This window comes from Seriola lalandi, unplaced genomic scaffold (genome assembly GCF_002814215.2).
Source record: "Seriola lalandi dorsalis isolate HSWRI2012SDOR001 ecotype SW California unplaced genomic scaffold, Sedor1 jcf7180002054224, whole genome shotgun sequence".
Classification (NCBI taxonomy): Eukaryota; Metazoa; Chordata; class Actinopteri; order Carangiformes; family Carangidae; genus Seriola; species Seriola lalandi.
The window spans coordinates 21,331-45,367 of NW_019524777.1; the positions used below are offsets into that span (position 1 = coordinate 21,331).

A 24,037-nucleotide genomic window follows, 5' to 3' on the forward strand; every position below is an offset into this window, starting at 1 on the left:
CCAAGGCAAGCTGAATACACACCAGGGGAAATATGAAACCTATTTCTGCTGAAATATAGATAACACTTCTCTGTAGCACAGAGATGCAGACCCCAGCGCAGTCTCAGATAACTTCAAAATGATTGATTTACAGAGGTGAGCTCCACGAGGGCGGAAAGGGAGGGCGAGAAGTTGGAGGAGGAAAAGAGAAGAGATGGAGACAGACAGAGGTTACAGTTACTTGTTGGCGGAGCTGCCCTGGTTTGAGCTGATGATGTCAGCGTCTGCAGAGTCCAACTATCTAATGTGAGCAGAGGCTGACGGTCTGCATTGTGGAGTATTACACCAAACTCCTCCAGGCTATGAGGTCATACACACAACCTGCCTCCGTGAAGTCAGGTTTCCACCTCTCCGCTTTAACCCACTGCACCAGCCGTCACTTTAAACCAGTGGTAGACTAGATACACCTGCAGGAACATGATATTATTAACAGGATACAAAAGGGCAAAAACATGTACTCCTTTGCAAGATTTAAAAAAAAATCTTTGCTTTTCATTGGAATACTGTACATGAGATACAGTTACTCAAATAGAGAGAAAGAAATTGATGTTAGAAGGGAAGATCACTATTTGGTGACAATTTGACAAGAGGGCATAAGAGGAAAATAGCCACATTATATCCAATTTGATATAGAGCCGAGTGAAAGAAAGAGCACTTGATGAAATTAATCTGGACATGTTGTTATAAAGGCCACAAAACTGCAGAACTATTAATCCAAGGGGAAACATACAGTGTAAAGTCAGCTGTTGTCCAGAGTAATAATGTAAAACTTTGCTGATCTCTCCACCACTGGGAGATCAGAGCACCTGTTCAGGAAGTCAGAGCTCAAGGACAACTGATAAGTTACTGTAGTTGCCTTCTGAAACAGAACCTGAACCCAACCTGATCACTTGAAAGGCTGCAGACGCCACGCAGGACACTTTTTGGGACTGTACTCATATCTTAGAGGGAAGGTTGTAGATGGAGCAGGTGTAGTGATGTGATTACTGTACTGAGCCTGAGAAGGGCAGCCTCTGACAAACTAGGATTGATGAGCACTGCAGGGGAGGGAGCAGCTATTTCTGTCTGTCTGACCACATGTGGTGCCCTGTGTCTGGCTGCACATACACACCTGTGTGTGTGTGAGTGTGTGTGTGTGTGTGTGTGTGTGTGTGTGTGTGTGTGTGTGTGTGTGTGTGTCTGTCTGTCCAGGGGTGAAAACAACACTGAATGTAACACTGCAGTCTGTGATGTCAAACCTTCCATGTAATGAAATCCATTACAGCAATGCAATGAGAACACTTATCGTTGCAATCAACACTGGATTTCTCAGATGACTATGACCACCTTGCCAATATATTACACTGTTCCAAGTTATTATTTATTAAAATAGAGCTATTATCAATTTAGAGTCAATTCTTTACGGTGTAAATGAACCCTGCAGGTGTATGTAACATAAGAGACGGTGCTGGGGAGAGAGAAAAAGAGGTCTAATAACACTGAGTTAGAATATACTTTCACAATAAAAGTCCACAAAAATTCAATAATAAAAGATTCACATAGACAACTTTACGACAGTGCTTCAGATTCTATTTCAATCAACAGTCCGCTTTATAAACTGAAACTTTCCATTTTCAACTACACCTCTTCTCTACTGCATAAAATGTTTTCCTCTTCTCTGCACAAGCGCACACACACACACACACACACACACACACACACACACACACACACACACACACACACACACAAAACTATGAAAAAGCATGACACTTGCAATTAGCTACAGTGCCAGAAGCCTGAGACAGCAGAAAGCAGCCGATGCGCTCTTAGTGAGCACCTCGTGGACTGGGCGTCACACTGAATCAGCCTGGAGAGGACCAGGGAAGAGAAACATGCCAGCAATTCAATACAACCCGAATCAGCAGGCCTGCACGGCGAGACTGACAAAGAAAATGAGGGTCTATTGTTACAAGAGCGGCACTTGTGGTGTCTCCATTCGTCCTAAATAAATTGCATTATCTGTGCTGTCAGAGTGGCAAGAAAATAATCCATCCTGGCTTATCATCACAAACACATTCTATCCACTTTGGGTTTTTTTCCCCTCTCTTCTCTTCAATGTGTCTTTGCTCTCATTTTAAGGGCTTTGTGAAATGAGAATATTGAATCAACTGCATTCTCCTTTTTTTAATAATTATCTAGCAACAATTCATGCACACACTACACTGAGAGTAGGCAGAAAAGACTGTCACTAACAGTTACTCTCAGTGATGTATTCTGAATTATTCATATTGTGACTTACTGTACAATTACTGGAAAGAACATGCATTGTTACACATCGAGTGACACCCCAGTGCAATCAAGCATGCATGCACAATTAATATGCCATCAAATTATATGAGAGATGAGCAGTGGATTTTCCAATTTGAAGTGCAGTTTACTACAAGTACACACTTACTTCAGATTTTCATGGTTTTGCAAAAAAAAGTGCTGCAAAAGCACAAAGACAAATCATTATGGAATGAAATACGCCTTGTCCATCCGTATTGTGTTTTTGTGCTTGTGTGCAAATCAAGCCATGGAAGCAGCGAGTTTCTTATTCTGTCTGGATCTGCGTGTTACTCAGTTTTTAAGGGACCATCCTCCAGTAAAAAATGTTGTCTGTGCAGCAGGTTATTACGAGCCACAGTTACGTTTTATTGCTAGGCGACTTCTATCGGCTGCAGTAATTATGGCGGGAGCAAAAGAAGAAGTCTGGTGATGTAGCGTATAGAACAGCAAAGCTTGGGGTGGATGTATGGGTCAACAAAACACAGGAGACTGGTGTTCGATTGCCATGTGAAACTAGCAGTTTACGTTGTTTCTTTTATCCTTGTCAGATCGTCAACCTTAACCACTTTGTTACTATTGTAACCATGACAACAAAGATTGTCTAATCTTGAAGAAGTACTTATTTTAACCCAAACCATGACCTTTTGATCTTCATTAAGGTTTTTGTGTCTAAAACTAAACGAGCCATGACCATTTATTATTGTAACCATGACAACCACTGCCTGCTGCCCTAGGGGCACTATTTCAGAGGGTTGGAAAAAAAAGCCCTATACGGTTGTTCAGGTTGGGGGACTTGGTTTTTAACGTGGTTCTATGAGCCAGCGTATTCAACATTGGTGACTAAAATGTGCAGCATTACGTAATAATCCTGAGTAATGGATATAAACACTTTGATTACATACTCCCAAGCCACTTTACAGATTCAAATCAACATCAGAAATACAAGTGCAAAGTGGTTACAGCCAGAATGCGTATCTCCTCCATTGTGTCTCCTTCAGATAATTAAATCCCTGCATCCATCTGAAGGCAACAGGAGAGACATGTAGCTGCAGTTTCTCCTTGCTTAGTGTCATGTCAAATTGCACAATGATCCATCGTGGTTACCTGAGTTCATTTCTGTTTAAAATCTACACATGAAACTCATCTTTTAGGCCAAAATTTATTATTAATGTATCTGTATTTAAACTATCTCTAAGCAACAACAAAAATCTAATTTATTTTTTTCTTTTCTTCAATTTTTTACTGCAATATACTGTAATTACTACAGTGACTGTATAAGTATTTCGCTTAAATCTGACAGGGATGATTCAGGAATCAAGTTGTACCTGTACAGAACAGTTATTGTGTGGATCACTGTGTTTCACCTTAAAACAATGCATCACTACCATAAACAAGCTGACCAGCCTTTCAATATCTCCACAAATATAAATTCAACTTACAAAGACACATCATCTGCCTTTCACAACACGTTTGTGGTGCTGGATATTTGTGTGTTGCCAGTCTGAAGCTGACGGTAACACTATTTTCCTGCTTGGAGAAGCTGATTTGCACTCTTCTCTTGTCTCCATTTGGTGAGCCAGTTTCATCATGTCCCTCTATGATTGGCACAGATGCTTAAAAAGGGATGAGACCAATAATGTGACTTGCTGAGAAGACAATGATTAATCACCAAACCTTCCTATTTATATTCTACTTCTCCTAAACCTCTGGCACATATTGTGCTGAGCCAATTTAAACAAAAAAAAAACAAGTATGCTTGGACATGCCTTCACTGACCTTGCTCCCTTGCTCACACAGTGTGTTGCTAAAATGCCACAATGAAAGGGCTCTAAACCAGAAAGGAAAAGCAGCTAACGTGCACGCGCACACACACACACACACGCGCACACAGACACAGATTGGGCATCTCATACTCCCTTGCCTGCATGTTCACATTCCACTGTGGTAACTATCAAGAAGTTGTTCTGACAGCAGAGCAGCAGTACCAGGAGAAGCAAGCTGTCGGCAGGAGGGTTTGTCTGGAGACCTGGTTAAAACTCAACAAAGAGCTAGTCTACTTTACATGACCTCACAGTGCCACTGCCAGTTGAAAAGAAGTTTGCTTTGCAAAATTCCTCTAAGTGATATAATTTGCAAACACATCCTTTCTCTTTATAGCTCACCAGATTCTGTAATTTACACCTTCATAACCACCACCTGCACCCATTTAGAGTCCCTCCTTTCCTTGAGACTGCTCATTTTTATCCTGTCTATGAATCCTCCCTGCTGGGACAGATCTATGGGTGTGTTTGACATGCCCTACATGAAGAGACCCCTCAACCCTTCCACCCGCTGTGGGCTGGCTGCTGCATGATGCGTTGTGACTGACGCCAGGAGGCAAACACCCCTGCCACTGCTCCTCTCTGCCTTCAGCGCCGGCACGAGTGAGTGAAGTCAGTCAGGCAATCTGGCAGCTCAAAAACCCCAGCTGGGTGCACTCATCCTCTCCGCTGCCACTCCTCTGTAGCTAGAAAATACCTCAATTTGAAATCATACATTTCACTGTTAACCTTGATGGCAGGCGGCTCCATTTTCGTCAGCGTGTGCCTGCATGTCTGACTGGATAAGTCGCAGGCGAATATGTGTGTGTCTGATGGCAAATGGAGAATGAAAATGTGAGAGTCACATTTCAGCGACCGTTCTATTCAAAATCTTGTTGGATGTGCTACAGGCATAATAGACCCACTATTTCCACTGTGTGTGGTGAGCAGTTTTACATCTTAATAAATCCATACCCACATCATATTCGTTTAGAGGTAATAAATGCAGAAGGAAACTGATCTGACTGTGTACTGTTACTTTTTCCTCCCTTCTTTGCCCTCTAAGAGGACAGACCTGCATGGTGCTGATAGAAAAGTGAAATATTCTTTCGGTAAAAGGAAGCAGATTCCTGACATTTAATCTGATAATGCCTGAATTGCTCCACTGTAACAGTTACCCAAATAACCCATCCAGGTTAGTCTTTCCCGCTCTGCACAGCCACGCAATGACTCCACACAGGGGATTATATTCCTTCTGACAGCAGCCTGCCAAGATCTCTGTCTCGATCCATCCCTCCCATCATTCCCCAATTGGTGGCACACAGAGGTCATGTTGTTGGTTGCTTCATGAAACTCTACGCACCCTCAGGGGCCTTAAAGCTGTACCTGACAATAAAAACTCACAGATAGGGATGCATCAGGGAAGGAAAAAAAAAACCCAAAAAAGCCCAACCCTTCTCTGTGAATCACTGTCTGTGTTTTTAATGGGGTGACATATGGCTCAGCAGAGGTCTTCTCTTATCTAGTTTACAGAGACGGCTAAATGAAAATGACTACAATAAAATGAGATGACAACGCCTGAATGCTCCAACAAGCAGTTGATGGTTTCATCTGCCATCTGGTTAAATGTTTTACTTTTACTACTTTTATTCTTCATTGAGCCAGTTGGTTTGACTGCGTCTTATCCAAAGCCAAGAGGAACAAATCTTCATTATTGTTGGCTGATATGGGAATAGCACTGATGATTGTAAACTTCCAATCCAAAACTGCAAAGGTAACAAAAGTTAAATGTGAGAGGGAGACCACAAATGCCCTCACAACAATGCTTTATGAATATGAGAGCATAAGGCAGTGTAGTAATAATACAAACACATGATTAAAAAGCACACGTTGCGCCCAGGGAAACAATAAACCACAGCAAAGCATCCATTGTTACTGTGCTACTGAAGTTAATGCAGCACTTCGGTCAGCCTCCCAACTGATCTTTACAGGGCTGTGAGAAGAGAAAATATTCATAAAAACAACAACAACAACAACAAAACTTGTTTTTCAATTCTGCTGCAGATCTGCCACCAGTAACAGTCAAAGAGAGTTAGTCATTCATCTGCCATAATGGGAGCTGTGGGTCATACAATCTAGAAAATAAAATACAGCTGCCTGTGATGGGGCTCCTAGAGGCTGAATAATCACCAGGTTTTGTTGTGGCAGCAAAGATAATAAAGCATTTTTATGATGCCATAAGAATGCCTGTTTGAGACAGCTTTTCTGTGTTTTTTCAGGCTCATTGCAGAATTCTGATGGTGCATTAGCTTTACAAACAACTGTTTGTTTCATTGACTGTTACATGTATAAATGAACTTTTCAATCCCCAAAATGTCAGTGAACAGTGATAACAGACATTTCACTTGAGCTTCGTGCGAGCTGTACAGAAAAAAACAACAACCCTGTTTTAATTTAACATTTGCAGCAAATATTTGCCTTTCATATCAATATGCTCGCTGTAATGTTCAATGACCTTTCCGGGTTCAGCACTTGACTTGGTCCATTGAGGAGAGTGTATCATAATCTGCTGTGCTTACACACGTGTAAACAACGCTTTCCTGAAGGCTGAAAACTGCTGTGAGAAGAAATTCAACATCAAATGTGGCAGTGATGTGTGACACATCTTGACTTTCTAGAGATTGATAATGTCCGTCTGCGCTCTCTCTCCCTCCTCAAGGTTCTGTTTCAATCTCTTCACTCTTCTTCTGTTCTGTTACTGTCTCTGTGTGCAGTCTCCATCACATTACATTTGCTACCTTCCATTAACGATGCATGTGTACATATGTATCGTTACTGTATGTATCGTTATATGTAATGTCATACATACGGTGGGGTGTGTGTTTGAAATTTTGTTGACACCACACCCACTTCTCCCACAATCCAATTAAATTTCAAGGATTTGATTTAAATCCCTCTCGCGACACCTATATTCCGTTTCACCTGGAAATGCGTCACATTTCTACAGTTAAAGTTGCTTTAACTGCTGTTTCACTGTGACTTTAAGATGTTAGTTTTTGTCGCTGCCTTGTCAGTTTAGCTTGTAGCCTAGCCTATTTGACTAGCTTAGCCTTTAACCAGCTACAGCTAACATATCTTCTCTGACTGCATTACGATGATTGGTGCAGATAGAGTTAGAACAGCTTATCTCTGCAGCTAACGTTACTGCAGGTGTTACAAGCTGTCCAGATTGTTTTAGTCCAATACTCGTCGGCAGATGATGAGGAGCTTATCCATATTGCAACTGATTGTGTCCAAACACCAACTGCAAAATGGCTTTTGACTCTCACCAACCCCATTGGTACCCTGTGTACAAACATACTTCTTCTACCCCCACAAACAAGGTTAAACAACACACATTAGTATGTGGTGGCCTCCACTGCCCGTAATATCAGGTTAGCATTGCTAGCCACAGTATACTGTAGACCCAGGGTCAGAGCTCCTGACATAAAGGCTGATCTGAGGGTGCTGGTGAGAATATATATAGGTGTTTTCGGGGAGTATGACTTTAGGGACTTAAAGCAAACTCAGTGGAGTTTAATCTGCTATGCATCATCATTTTACACAAAAGGCTCAGTGTGATTTCTCACCACAGTCTACTTAAGCTCATTTTCAACACTGTGGTTGCTTCGTTATTTCCCTGGTTAACAGGAGACAAAGAGCCTCTGCTCAGTCAGCACAGAGCGGTGTGTAACGCCGTTTCAACCCACACCACGATGGAGCCCAGTGTCCCTGAAGGCTTTTCTTTAAGAAATTCCATTCATTTAATAAGCAGCAGCCAATAGTACAGGATTAGATTCAGCAGCAGTGTTTGATATGGAAAAATGGTGGAATTACACCATGAAAAGAAAGAAGAAGAGAAACTTGGAGACAAGAAGCAGATAGGAGGATGACAGATTAGGCAGTGGATGGATTTAAAGGGAGGTGACTCTTTTTTTAAAAGGCCGTGACGAGGACCCTGCTGAGGCTGAGGAACGTACAGGGGACAGATACGGTTAGATGGCAATTGACTGCCTTGTGTTGTACCGCATTGGAGTTCAAGAGGCTATCAAAACATTATGCCAGGGAGACTCATAACAATGACCAGAGGAGTAATAAAAGACATAAAGTCAGGGAGATGGGGAGCGAGCGAGATGGAAAAAAGCTAGTAAGGCAGAGACAGAGAAGAGAGAGAAAAAAAAGATGGGAGACACAGGGAGGCAGAGGCAGGAAAATCAATAGACTTCTATATGCAGAATTGAGAATGTGCCCTCTCGCTGCTCCAGACAGCCTATCCGAGGACTCCAGCAGCCAGCAGACAAACTGAACATCTATCCACAGACCCATACTGATAATATGCCACCCCAGCCTGTCCCTGTCTCCATTTATCTCCTTCTTTCAACCTCCACCCCCCAACCACACACACACACACACACACACACACACACACACACACACACACACACACACACACACACACAGTCACACAGACACACACACTTCAATCTACTGGCTCTTCTCCTCCAAATTTAACACTCTAATTTGGTTGAGGGCTAGCTGCCGTGTTATTGATGTTGCCAGAGGTCTGATCCATCTTGAGCCCAGTACAAGGCTTTAGTCAAGATGGCAATAACTCAGAGGTATCCTGTAGTCTGTTTGCCAGAGTATCAGACTGGCATTGGTAATTTAAAGGCTGGACGGACAGCCGACATCACTGTATCCACCCGCCTTGCTTCGTCACTCGAAACGGCCGCATGCCAGCGCTCTGGGCCATTTGGTAAATTTCCGCGCTTGTTGGAATTCGCAGGACTGACAACCACTTTTGTACCGTCTTTGCAGTGTTACAAACTTCCATAAATACTGTCTTTAGGATTATACAATATGGAAATGAAGATATGACTAATTAAAAAAAGAAATAAAATAAAATGTGTTTACTTTTTCATAGTGTTCGTTGGAGGATTAAGACATATTCTATGTGTGTGTGTGTGTGTGTGTGTGTGTGTGTGTGTGTGTGTGTGATGATGCGACATGTGGGATGGATTATCGAGGTTTACTCCTGAGCAAGATTGGCGTGCTGTTGTTTCTTCACATATATTTATTTTTTCATGTGTGTGTGTCCACCCATCTGTGTGGGTTTAGCTGGAGGCCATAGCGATGGGGAATTGGAAATGCTGGATGTGGCATTATATACCAGTGTCTTATCACTCTGATATATGGCCAAATAGGGGGTCTGAGACTGTTCTGATAACACACAATGAATAAAGATTGGAAGGAAGTAGAGGAACGAAAAGAAAGACAGAAGGGAAGGAAAGAAAGAAGAAGGAAAGATGACGATTAAGGACAACATGCTCTCTGGAGGCCCGTGGGACTGTGTTAGTGTAGTCTCTGATCATTGATTAAAGAGGTTTATGTACTCCTACCCACAGCATTGTGGAGGACACTCTCACCTCTCTCCCTCTACACCCCTCCCCCTATTCTACCTCCCCTGTCTGTCCTCCCGCCCTTTCCCACCTCTCTGCCTCTATCTCTCTGCTGTAATGGGCAGACAACCATTGCTGTAATTTTCCCGGTACTATAACTGACAACTACAAAAGGTCACGCAGAAGGAGGGGTCTCATCCTTCTAATCGCTTAACAAGAGCTGGGCCCACTCACTCCATTCAAATGTCACCGGAGTAATACTGATGAAGACAAAAAAGTGCTCTTGTACTGACTGTTTTCTTTGAATTTTCATATTATTTAATAGACAGCAGGGTGATACAGTGAGTATTGAGACTACCATTTCATCTGAAGAAAGAAAGGAACTAAGTGTGCTTGAGCTGCAATTATATAACCTGAAAGTTTTCTTTGAATCAATCTCAAAGTATTTACACATTCACTCAATAAAATGACTATCTAAGGGTTCATGGTCATGCTCTACAGCAAGGTTTCAGAAAATGTGAAATATACTGATTACACCCCCTCAAGCAAACAGGGCTGTTATTGGTTTGCCGCTGTGTTTTCTTTTGAAACCAACGTTTAAGGGAGAATGCAAGTCCCCCATGTCACAATCCCCCTGCAAGCAAGAGGATATCACCTGACCAAAGATAGCTCCTCTGAGAAAGAATGACTACTCACAAAATAGTTACCACTGGTGGAGTGTGCTTGTAAATGACCAAACAATGGAGGCAATCAAGTGGTGAGGTACAAAAAAAAAAAGAGCACGGCTTTTCAAAAACATAGAAAATGGAAGGAATTCTACAATACAATACAAATATTAATCTGTAAAACTTATTACAAAAGGTTTTTGCCACTTCTTTTGACAGAATTAAGTGACTGTCTGAATGTTTCCTCCTCCTGAGGTTTTAACATTAGACAAATGTACCCTTAAAAGGTTGTTTTCATGATCATTAGTGGCATAAAAGGCTTTATGTAAATGCAACTATTGAATCCCTATCAGCTCTGACCTGTCCATGTGATGACTCATGAAGAAAAGTTTGAGAACTGCACTTTGCTGAGCAGAATGACTAATGATCCGAGTCATAATTTAAAAAATGTATTTTCAAAACCCAGAAAATACCAGATAAACTGAGCTGAGGATGAATGAGTGGCATTAGTTGAGCAGAAACGCAGAATAAAAAGGACGACAGACGCATTAAACATTAAGCAAACACATTTTGATTGTCAAGTTTACAAATTTAGACGAGGAAAAAGACGAGTGCCCCTATGATTACAGCTTTTGTTATGTTAATTTACATTGTGGTTATCTGCCACAGTAGCATATCCACTAACTATCAAAAGAATCAGTGAGAGCATGATGAGACAAACAGCACTGACACGGTTTATTATCGTGAACAACAAGTTCAGGGGATAGAGAGTCAGAGAAGAAAGTTGAACTGAACACGAGTGAACATGAACAAACTAGAAAATGAGAAAGGAGAACAGACCGCAGTCAATTACGAGTCCTATCTTGTAGTTTGTGTCTACATTGATTTGTTGGGGACTAGGATCTCTGCCTCTCTCCAGTTCACCTAATTGCACTCACTCTGACCCACTAATTACTTCACTAAGACCTAGCTGGTCTCACCTCAGTGCACTGCCTCTCTGTGTGGAGCTGTCGCTACACCAACCAGAGAGGAAGGGATGGAGTGGGAAACGGATATGAAGGCAAAAAGAAAGAACAAGCCTGAATTAAGAATGCATGATGTATGTCAGAGTAACAGAGAGAGAGAGAGAGAGAGAGAGAGAGAGAGCAGAGATGTAGAATGGAATGACAAGAGACAGACAGAGTAAGGAAATAGAGGTGTGTATATATATATATATATATATATATATATATATATGTGAGTTGGTGAGCAGAGGCTGTGAAATCAGGTGGAGGGCGTGCGGCAGTGTTAACATGCTGCTGTTACTGCACTGTACGTCACCTCAGGATGCCGATGATATGCATGATGTTTCTGGCTCTCACTGAGCTGCATACATAATTAAATAAATCGCTGCAGATGATGTAATCACTCATAATCATGAAGATAATAATGACAGTACAGTTCATTCATTGCGAACACCGGGGAGCTTACATACCTGATGGGATGAGACCAAAGGCCCAGTTGGGTACGAGAATGCCAAAAGGGTTGTTTGTGTCTTTGTTGTCTGTCGTCTCCCCGGCTTTGTGTTCCTCTGGTTTTTGGCTCACACCTTTGGAAGGTGTCCACCGACTTCCCACCACGAAGGATTCGGACACTGCAGACCTGGATTCCATTTCTGTGGCGCCAACTATGGAGTCAGACGCAAGGGTGGTCAACTGAATGACCCCTGCAATCGTTTGAGATCCCGCACTGGGTGCTGGAGTAGTTTGATCCTCCTGCCGGTTGGGTGCACTTTCTTTTTCCTCCTGAACCCATGAAATGGAAATAGATGGCTCCTCTGTGGAGGGATTTTCTGCGCTGGTTGCTGTGGTGGTAGGATCTGTCCTCTGTGTGTCTCTGGTCGTCAGAGGCTCCGGTGTGGTCACCTCAGAGGTCGTCAGAACCTCCATCAAGGCTTCGGGTGTGGAAGTCACCATTTCCTCTCTGCTTGTTCCTTTGCTGTGTTTCCGATAAACAGGAGTAAATCCTGAATTTGAGCTACCCTCTCCCCTGCGTGAGGAGACAGAGGAGAGGTTATCAGTAGGCCGGCGGACGTAGAGGATCTCTCCCTTGGCCTCTTCTGCTGTGTCAGGCTCCTGGGGGTCCTGAGGTGGGGTGGTGGGCTGTTCCACTAGCTGCCACTGGGACAGAGTAGTCTGCTCAGTCGCAGTCACAAGCTCACTTCGGCTGAGTGAAGACTCTGTTTGAGGACTCGGTTTGACACCACTGCTGTCCAAGTTATGGACTTTCACAAACCCACTAGGAAAGTTGCTCCCCTCTCCACTCCCCTCTATCCCCTTCTCCTCCCCTGGTGTAGTTGTAGTCGCTGATGGAGTTGTGGTAGTGTCTTCTCCGTCCTGGTCTTTTCCTTCGCCTGAATAATTTTCTGGGTTGTCCTGTCGCAGGGAGGTGGGCAGAGTCATCACCTCAAGGGGCCCTGCTTTGGCTTCCATGGGCTCCCAGGTGGGACGTTTACCCACATAGGCCACATTTCCAGGGGGGCCTAGTTTAGCGCCATGCATGGACTTGACGGCCCACCGAAACTGGCTGCTGGGGGCAGGAGCAAAGGCTGGGCCTCCTCTGGGACCCTGAGGACCAGATATGTTGACATGGTCACTGGGAGACGATCTCTCATCAGGACTTGATGCAGTGAATTCTACAGGGAACAAAGAGACAGAAGAGACTAATTAATATGAATCCATTATCAGGGGACGGGGTGGATTTAATTTTATGGATGTGGAATAAGCAATTATAAACTCAAGCCTGGCTTACATGAGCCCAATGACATACCATTACCGTTACTATGGAAACATGAAACTGTATCTTCATCATGGACTATAGTCCGTGGTGTGGTGTCTGTTCACCAGTATGGACTTTAGTCGTGTGTGAACCATGTCGGTGATTTGTTTTTACTGCGTATGCACATTTTTTCTGTGCACACGGCAAACCAGTTTCTGTTTTGGATAGTAAAATTAATCAACTCTCTGCAGGCAGTGTGTATCAAATTCAGACCACATCCTTTGGGATTGTGTCCCCACTGTTCATGGATCTTACCATGAAACAGAAAAGTACTAAAAGGTTTAAAGCCCCAGAATACTTGTTAACAAATGTTACCCCTTTCTCTATCGTATTACACATTCATCACTAAATTAGCAACAATAAAAGTTAAAGTTTGCTTTAAAAGCTTTTAGGTATTACCTAAGTATTATTTATTAAAAACCGAATACTCAAAAACTCAGCTAATCTGCTTCATCAGGCCTCTGTGGGTTTGATTTGATCAAATATGATTGACATTTGATTGACAACCCTAAAACTGACATCAGATTCTGATCTGAGTCCATCCACTTCAAACCAGTTATTAGATCACAGACAAAAACACAAATACAGAAACCACTTATGTGAAATGCCCACAGTTGGTTTAACTCTCATAAAAGGTGCATGTAGGAGTCCATCGCTCACTGTAATAAATAGTGAAAATAAGAGAGAATTAAGAAAATATGCTTTCAGGCCCTTTAATCCAGGCCCAGATGTGGGTCTTGCTACTATATAGTCTACAGTGACACTCCTTGGCTGTCTTAATTCTAATAACCCTCAAAACACAACAGCAATTTCTTGCTGCCGCCGTGCAATTCTTACTCATTCTTGCAATCGTTCACCAAATAACATGGAAACTGAATTACTACAGCAGGTAATGTTACAGTCCTAGATTAGTTCTCGTCTTCCCCACACTGCTCCATCATGACTTTTTATGTATTAATACAGCAACATTTTCCTACAGTCTGTACAGTATTGTATCTAATATATTCTCCTGTTTTGGAAGTCTGTAAAAAAAAAAAAGACTTTAAAGACTTTAAAATGTTCAGCTAAACTTTCTTTGTAGTAAAACGGAAGGAGCCGCTAACTGTAATTTACTGTAAATTGGATATTGTGGGTTTTTTTCATCACCACTGGTTCTGATCAGTGTGGCTACTAAAGTTACTGGACTTTGTAGACAGAGATGGGGGCCACTGCTTGTGGAAGCCCATACACAAATACATGCACACAGATACAGACCCACACCAAAAGGATGAAAGGATGTATTCAAAGTAATTTCGTACTTCTCTTCTCTGTCCCTGTTTTTATTTTTCCCTGTAGATTATTTTACCCAAACAACCTCCTGCTGGAATACATTTGCCCGTGGTGAGAGAAGCCATCCGGAAAAACGCAGGAGCACTTTCAACAAGATAAGCAAATGACTTGGTCCAAAACAAGCTCCATCTAGACCTGTTTATTTAGATGAAGTGGTCCACTGTACCTTATCAGCTTGCAGCTTTAAACCAGACTCTGTCTACACCATCAATAATTCATGCTGTCTGCATGTGTGACTCACGGAGGGTGTGTGTGTGTGTGTGTGTTTTTTTTAGAGCAGCAGTACCGTTGTGTTACTGAGAGGCCGAACTAGTTGCTACCATCATCGTCGCTAAGCTCAGTTTGGCTGTCCTCAGTTCAGTGAACATGACTGAGAAGGGGGAAGTTATGTGCAACACAACCCAGCACAACAAATTACCACGAGAGGGAGAACATATACAAATATGTCCACGCATAAAGTATTAAGATGTATGTAAATTATTCATAAAGTCCGCTGTTGCCTTATGCCTAAGTGAGGTTTATGAGCCTGAGGTTCATTTCCATACGAGCCATGTACGCCAGCGTAATTGTCCTATTAATAATCCAAATAGCCAATTACATACTTTTACTACACACACTGATGAAAGTGAGAATAATTAAACGCATTAATCTGGTTTGATCATCTATGTAATGACCCATGTAATAAATAAAATGAGACAATTAGGCATAGGTTTGGCTGATTTCATGGCGCTACTCGGAGCACGGCTAAAGTTCAGCTATGCTGCTTTAAGTCTGTTTGGTGGAAAAACCACAAACACAAACAATCTTATAATAAACCCCATTCAGACAGTAATTGTGTGCTTCCACTGTGAGTGGTTCTGCTGTGTTGACTCCACTTTACCGGAGTAAACGGGCTGAGAGACTCCCTCGGGTCAGACAGACATGATATTAAATTGTGAGAGTGGAAGCTGACAATGAGAGAGATTGAAAGAGAGACAGAGAGACAGAGAGAGACAGAGAGCGGTGGTAGTGGTACCAGTGCCACCTCAGCCCATCTGCAGATATGGCATCTAATAAAAAAAAAAAAAACACTGAGGAGACGTTATTGCATGGCCATATAATTCATGTCTGGAGCATCTACACTGAGTGTCAGGGTACAGACCCCACTGTCTTCTATCACACAAATTCAGTCTCTGGGGTTGACAAGACTGGCATGAAGCAGACGTGTATTTCTTTGACAGCCAGGACTTGCATGTGGAGCTCACTCATATTCTACATGCTTTTGTTGGATGTGGATCACTCTAGCAATAGCTAGAGAATGTAATACTTCATTCCAAAAATGTTCAAAATATTTTGAGTTGCAGGGGAAATAATGGAAGTTACTTCTCTCCATTCAGAGACCCTTTTTCAAAAAACAGTAATTTGATATCTAAAGCCTGACCTGTCTGCAGTGCCAAGCCTTGCATCCCCCTCAATCAAAGACGCAACATGGCACCATCAATTACTAAGGAGTATTGAGAATCAAAGGATAGCCTGCGGTGTGCAATCACAGAGTTAATTCACCTCACTGATGCTAGTTTAAGAAGACACATCAGTTGTGCAGCTCTCCATCAACAGGTAACATTAAAGAAAGAAACGTCTCCCCCTCACCCCCCTTTTTCCATCTTCCCCTTTCTTCCCACCTTCCTCGGTCTCCTCATCCCCACTTTCGTGTTGCTCATCCTCGCCGCAGTGATCATTACCGCCTACCTTCAGAGAGCCGGAGCTTAATTGGCAGAGACACAGATGTAGGTGAGAGCGAACGGCAGACAGTCCAACCTCCACGTTAATTGGATACGGCTGTGAATAATGCATACTGTCTAATGCTTGGATTTTCATTAATACCTTGGAGGGGTGGCATCGGATTTCAGGTAGCAAAGCAGTGAGTGTTTATATTAATAAAGCCTACGTTTGCTCAGTGAGAGAAGCCTAGCACCTTTATTGAATCATTCTTCTGGCTGTCTGTGGGAGAGTGTTAGTCTTACTCTGTATCCTCCCCTTTTAGCTGATGCCAAGGGTGTGTTATTTGTGGTGGCCATTAAAATAAAAATCAAGGCGATACGCTCCCTCTCTGTTTATATCTGGTGCATTTGTGGGTGCCTTGCTCCAGTAGTCTAACTTTACCCCTGAAGGTGATTTGGGGGTTTGGTGCCAAGGTGCTTTCAAGAAACCATGAGCTTAAAATGGTGACCGGGTGACCTTTTCTAACCCATAGCGATGTTATACTGCACCAATTCCTGAGGGTAATTCCCTCTGCTGTAGGTGTTACTTGTCTGACAGGGCGTCCGGATTCTTCAGCACTCACACATGCAGCACACACACACACAAACTAACACGCTGAGAATTACAATGGACTTGCATTTGTCAGGCCCTCTCACACTCCCACAGAGCATTTCTCTCTGTGTCTCAGCATGGAGTCCTTTAACTTCCATCCATGTCTGGCCAAGTTGCATTGCTTTTCTCATCAGTTTCTGCTTTGTTCTACACAAACAATTTATATGTGAGCTAACCTTTTAAAGAATCACAGTGAATTAAAATTCAAGCTTAGCTGTTACTCTTTCTGACAGCCTGTACTGTAAACAAAGCACTCTGTCAATAAATATGAGAATGAAGGGAGAACAGTCTCCACTCCACTACATTTTGCATTACTGTATGTAGTATGCCCCTTTTGTTTGTTTGCAATTACTGTTTAATTAAATTTACAGCAGTACTTCAAATTGCCCTGCAGAGGAATATATTATGGCGTACTCAGGGGAAAAGAAGAGAGACTGGAATGGAGAGACGGAGACTGTTTAAAAAGCATGACATAAACAGATTCTACATTTACCACTGACATTTAAATGCATCACGCCTACACTTGGAATGAGACTTTTTCAATTCACCCTCGTTTCTATATCAATTTCACACTTGGTTATTTGTTTTAAAGGTTAAAGGTGATCCCTAAATACACAAAGAAAATCAATGTTGGGCTCTTACCGTTAACAGTGGACAGAGGGTTGTCAGCAGATGTGCTGGAGGCTTGTTCTGCTGGCTGGGTGCTGGTGTCGATTTTCCCTGTGCTATGGACTGCAGGCACTAATCGAATCAATGGCATCACCTCTTTCTCCCGCTCAGACAGACCTTCCACTGGACTCTGTAGTCCACTGGTAGGAGCCCTGAAGGAAAAACTACCACTCCTGTGCTCCATGATGGCGTTGTCCATGCTGCCCTTGTTTCTGCTGGCTTTGGGTATACTCAGGTTTCTGCTGGATGCTTCACTCTGTGTCTGGTTCTCTCCTGCTTTTTCCTCAGGCACTGAAAGTTCCTTTTCACCTTCCTCACCTCCAGCCCAGTATCTAAAGGGTCTCATAAGAGTGTTCACAAACTCAGCCAAGACACTGTTACCCGTCTGCGGCTGGGGAGTTGAAGAAGCTATGGATGATAATGTTGGGGAATCAGATCCATAATAGCTGCCATCTTCTTCCTCATGGGCAGAACCTCCATGACTTTCCAGGCTCTCAAGATCAAAAAGGCCCAAAGTGTTGCCGCTCTTAGGGCCATCATTCTCCTCCTGGCTGGGTTGGCTGGTTCTAGGGCCATCCTGCCCTTCTTTCCAACCTTCCTCAGGCTTTAAGTGGATGACTATGTGCTCCTCAGATATCTCAGAGGAGTTGCTGATTGCAGCAATTGAGTGCACTCCGGCTTTGTCCAAGTCGACCAGGCCAGTCCAGGTGGAGGTCTGAGGAAAAACAGCACTCTGCTGGGTTTCAGTGACTGAGGAGGTGGCCTGTGCTGCGGGGTTGATGTTGGTCTGGTGTAAAGCCTGGGCCTCTGCAGCCTGGACCTCTGCTGGGTGGTGGGCTGGAACACAAAACAACCACATTTCACCAAAAGCAAATGTGCAGGTTTTCATCTGACCAGCTTTATCTGCTGCTGCACAACACACCACTTGACCTCACTTTTCCTCTCCCCTTCTACTGCAGGAAACCTGTTATTGCTATCAAAACAAGATTAAATTCAGAGCATGCTCTACAGCTGTGGAGTGACTATTTTATCACGACTTGATTTTTCTTCTGCAAAACCCAAACATGTCATATTAATGAGATTGTAATTACGATATTATTTACACAAACCAAATCTATGTATTTAAATAAAAGATATTACCATATCTATCTTTTAGGGGTTAGGGTTAGGATTTTAGCTATCTGAAAGACATAATTTGTTTTACGCAATGAAGAGGTTCATCTATCAGCTGTTTGTTTTGACAGACGCTGCTCCGCTCTCATGCTGTTCTTGTTTACTTAAAATGATTGGATTATGCAGTTGTTTCACTTCAATGAAAATTTTATAAGCTGTCACTGTGAAAGATGAAAATGTCACTCTTTTTTTTTTTTCCTATCTGTGGAAATATCATTTTCAAATATCATTCTGTACTGTCCTACAAACACTGCAACACACACCAAAAAAATAAGCTCTAGTTGCAAAATCATAGGTTTGCTAGATTATGAAAAACACAATATCAATGAACAGATTAGTTTGGTGTAAAGTCGTTGCAATGTGAAGATGAAACTAACTTATTCCTGTCTCAGTTTGCACATGATAAAAGGACAAGGTCAGACACGGTAACTGCAAACCCCAGTTGGACTTATTCATGCTCTTCCCCTTTTATATCTCTCTCCCTTTCAACCTCACTTTCTCTTCTTCTCTTGCTTTCTCTCTCTTTCTCTCTCTCTCAGGCTTCACTACACACAACATACAAGCCTTCAAATCCACCGGGGGGGGGATGCAAATGTCACACAGTCTTTTCACATCTACTTCATGTGTGACATAAACATCACGTGTTAATTAAAATCCAGAACTGAAAGCGAGTACCCAGTACCCCCTGTTGTTGCTATGGCAATTACCAATATGATGGTGCATCAAGTTTATCACCACAGAACTCGCAGTACCTCGGTAGCAGTAGGCATCGAACAGGGCTGTGGTGTCAGGGAAGCCCGTGCGGTTGGGGTTGTTGTAGACTGTGCGCACTCCGGGCTCGTCTCCGCCACAGTTCTTCCGCGGGACGTTGATGGGGTAGCGGACGCTGCCGTCCGCCAGCCAGCCTGGATCACACTGGTCAAGGCCGGCCTGCCAGGCGAGGTAGAGCTGCCCGACCGTAACCAGCTGGGCTCCAAGGGAGTGGCAGTGGGTGGAGGCTGTGGCCAGACTTAGCTTCTCCGGGACTGCGGAGTGGAAGACCTCGCCTGGGAGGAGAAGCGAGACAAGGAGTTCAGTTTAGTGTGTTTTAATGTGTTGCAGAGGAAGGTTAATAGCCTGCAGGCATTTTAGCCCTCAGACTAAGATCATCTTTACTCAGCTGACTTATGATTTAAGGTCTTTGGGAGTTGGTTTTGCTGTAATTTTGGCAGTACAAAGTGATGTAGGTACATTCAGTCTACATCTATTTTTGTTGTGAAGATGAGTCAGCATTTTCTTTTACTTTAGAGGCAATACAGTATGTTCCAGTCATCTTCTCTTTATCCTTTGTCAAAGCAATAATAGGTGGAGACTTGAAGGAGAAGGATGAAAGAAGAGTTTTACTTGTTATGCATAAGAATTCACTTTACTTTTCGCCTAAGATTATAAAAAAAACATAAGTAATTCGAAGTAGAGACTATATAAAGGCAATTCTTTGAATTCAAAGCAGTTGCAAATAGGGATCTGAGAGCAAGACAAGTACACAGAAGTGACTGAAGCTGAAGAAGAAAGGAGCTGCTGAAGAGAGGTAGGGGTGATGTGGATAAAATAGTGATGCAAAAATAGGCCTTTACGAAGAGACAGAGAGAGCTCAAGAGTACCACTCTGTCTGCACAGCACAAATAAAATCATATGATGAGATGATCCACTGGCAACTCTGTGTGTGATGAGAACAATGAGCTGGAAGAGTGGACTGGAGAAGCATTTCTGATTTATTGAACTGATATGGAGAGGTGAAAGGTGAGGGGTGAAGATGTGAACAAAATCAAAGGTGAAACAAGCAGAATGTGATGATGTGAGGAGTGACGTCTTAGAAGGGAAGACAAGGCAAGTTTACTCATATAGCACAATTCATACACAAAGGCAATTCAAGATGTTTTACATTAAAATAGATAAAAAGCATAGAAAAAAGATTAAGTATAAATGTGCAAAAACAATAATACATGTAAAAGTCACAGTGTGCTCAAGAGTTAAAGTGCAATTATTAACTGCAATGAAAAGCAGAGGTGAACATAAAAGTCTTTAGCCTGTTTTTAAAAGTAGCCAGAGTTAGGGCACAAGATCAAGTAAGATTATGTGTTGGATAATAAGTGAATGCAGGCACACCCTGTTTTGTTTTAACCCTAGGAACACTAAGCAGACTTGCCCCTGATGACCTAAGAGGTCTAGAGGGATCATAGTGTGGTGGAAGAAAGCCAGAGATGTACTTATCCTCTAAACTGTTGATTTAAAGACAAGTAACAATATTTTGAAGTCAATTCTTTACGACACTGCAGAGAGAACTGAGAACTAAGAACTGGTGTAATATGTTCAGCTTAATTGGTCACTGTAGTTACCTAAGTGTTTTTTTAGGAAGGCCTCAGAAAAGACTATTAAAGTAGTCTTACCTTCTGAAAGTGAAAGGTTGAATTAGTTTTTCTAGATAAACATGTATCCTCTAATTCTTGCTATATTTTAAAGATGATAATAGGCTGAGTTGTAATAGACTTGATGTGGGAGTTGAAGTTTAAATCAGAGTCAATAATAACTCCAACATTTCTGACTTATGTTTTAAGGCTACAAAGAAAGGGAATCAAGATGTGCCTCTACTTCCCCCTTCCTTCTTTAGCCCCAAAAAGAATCACCTCAGATTTGTCTTTCTTTAGTTGGAAGAAATTTTGGCACACGCAGTCATTAATTTGGTCAATGCATAGACACAGTGTGCCAATAGGAGCATATTGCTTGTTGACAGAGCTATGTATAATTGAGTCTCATCATAGTTGTAGTAAACAATATCATTCTAATTTGGCATAGTGGGAGCATATAGAGGTTAAAAAAAAGAGGTCCAACAGTTGAGCCTTGAGGTACTCCACATGTCATGCTAGCTTGCTCAGATATGTGGTTGCCAATGGAAACAAAATAGTCCCTGGTTTGCAGATAGGACCTGAACCAATATCAAAAGCAGCACTGAGATCTAGTAACCCAAGGACTGGAATTTCGTCTGAGTCAGTGTTCATGCGGATGTCATTTAGGACCTTAATGAGAGCAGTTTCGGTGCTGTGATGGGGTCAATAACCTGATTGGAATTTGTCTAAAAGACCATTTGAAGTTAAAAAGTTGTGCTAGACAACTTTTTCAATTATTTTACTTATAAAGGGTAGATTTAATATGGGTCTATAGCTGCTAATTACAGAGGCATCCAGGCTACTCTTTTTTTAGTAGAGGCTTGATAACTGCAGTTTATAAGACCTTTGGGAAAATGCCTCATACGGAAGGCGATGTCCGAGAAGAAGACTCTCTGGCACCTTTCAATTTCATAAACAATAAATCTAAAATGAAGGTGCTGCTAGAAGATGCTTGAAATATCTACTGGAAGGGTGGTAAAAAGATTTTTCAGAATTTGACTAAATGAAACATTTTAAACCAAACCACGCTGAAAAAATATGTAGAGACAATGTAGAGAGAAATTTAAATTCAACCAAGATCTGTTACAATACAGAGTTATTTATTGAACAACAGAGAGAAAACACCAGCTTTGTATCAGCTAGTAATTTTTGTTTTTGATTGAAGACAATTATGTGCTGCTTGTTTCAATCAGGTTGTTAATTTCACTGAATGATATTGTAAACTGCTGGATATAAAATCTAGGGGTGGTCATGTAAGCTTCTCTAATCGGCATCTCAATCACGTACAGGGTGTTCATATCATCTATATAGCTCTGGTAACTTGCTTATGGTTAATGACAGTTGTGGCGGTATAACCTCATAACAAGTGACCCAGATAAATTAAACCCTGTAGTGTGTCTGATTGTGATGTAAAAAAAACAAACCACCTGCTGTGCTTGTGATTGTGCTTTGGAATATGCAGGAGGTGAACTCATGCGGGATGGATTATAATGTGAATGCAAGATTTGTGCAGTGCTGATATTTGGCACATAGACTCTGTCCTCTACACTCCCCTAACACCAAGCTCATTTTCTTAAACTTTAACTCTGAGTCTATAGGTGAATGCTGGAATGGAGGTGGGGCTTATGAAATGACAACAAAAAAGTGAGCACAGCAGTGATGTCCTTAGTGCACTGCCATAATGATAAGGGTGCATTGTTTGAGTGGCACAAGGCTGCAGGTGAGTACTTCATAACTGTCAAATAGCTACAATAGATGTATCAAAAGTCAAGCCCTCTGTTTGTGTAATTAATCTTTAACTAATGATGCAATTTATGAATATTTTCTTTATTGATTAATCTGCCAAATACCAGCTCAATAAATCATTTCTTAATCTTGTCTGTAAGTCAGAAAATTGTTAATGTGAATGTTAATGTCAAATCATAATTTCCCAGACCCCAAGTTGTCACATTCAAATTGCTTTGAATGACCAATGGTGCAAAACCCAGAGACATTCAATCTACTATGATAAAAGTAAAAGCAGCAAATTTTCACATTTCAGAAACTCGAACAAGAAAATGTTTGGCATCTTAGTTTGGAAGATGAGTGTAATTATAAAAAATAGTTGACTTAAAAATTGAACAACCATTTCAGCTCTGTCTTGAATCATTATTAATGAAACAGTGGACTTTTCCTGAATAATTCTCAAGTTATACAAATGTAGTTTAGATTACAGACAAAGTTTTTCATTTTCCTTACCTGGCAGGAGGTTTGAATTTAACTCCTATAAAAGGTTCCAAGTAATTTAGATTTGGTGGGGTGGGCTTTTTCATTGGCTGCTAACAGTAGCACTTTTTCAATTAGCCATTTGCTAACTCCACCCACTTAGTTACTGTTGTTATGCCTTTCAATCTTTCCTTCTTGACATGGTGCATTCACTTTACAATGGCACTGGTGGCAAATTTACCTTCAACTTGAAATTCTTGGAAAATATTGAAACATATTTTTTTTCTATTTCACAGAAGCAGGCTTCTCATTTTAGGTTGAAATGAAAACCATCACTAGCATTTTTATTTTATCAGCTGTTGGTTGCTATGTTATTAAGGTTATTAAAAGTAAAAACATGTGAAAAGGCCTTAAATATGTATTTGATGGCTTCATACCGTACATGATATCTTGCTAAAAGACTGAAGCTAAATGTTCCAGGTAAAAAGTCATAAGATATTCTATGTTATGCCCTTAGACTTGGATATAAAGTTGTGGCAATTACTGTATGTTGAAAGCCATTTATCCAGATATAATAACATTTAACGCATATATTAGGGAAAAGTGTAAATACAGTCTTTAATCCATTCCTTACACTTTTGCTTTTGTGTTTTGGCTAAAAAAAAAAACATGACCCTCCAAACTCTTTATATATAGAGTATTGCTCCAAATACAACCCCATGCACACTGTGTCTAGCTATGGTTGCTAATCTATGATTGGGCAGTCAATGTTCAGGGGAAAGGTTTAATGATCATTCACTTGAAACTTGACTTGACTT

The 24,037-nt window shown here is 41.7% G+C and overlaps 1 protein-coding gene across 1 annotated transcript in view; it reads right to left on the reverse strand.

Moving 5' to 3' along the window:
• The window catches only part of ncanb (neurocan b), a gene marked incomplete at its 3' end in the record, with an annotated part of 86,558 nt that overhangs the window by 8,420 nt on the left and 54,101 nt on the right, over nt 1–24,037 (reverse strand). The window contains exons 7-9 of the mRNA XM_087173444.1: nt 19,344–19,637; nt 17,392–18,255; nt 11,726–12,925 (exon numbers count right to left, since the gene is read on the reverse strand). Coding sequence (XP_087029570.1) covers nt 11,726–12,925; nt 17,392–18,255; nt 19,344–19,637 — 2,358 coding nt within the window. The remainder of the gene's footprint in view (nt 1–11,725; nt 12,926–17,391; nt 18,256–19,343; nt 19,638–24,037) is intronic.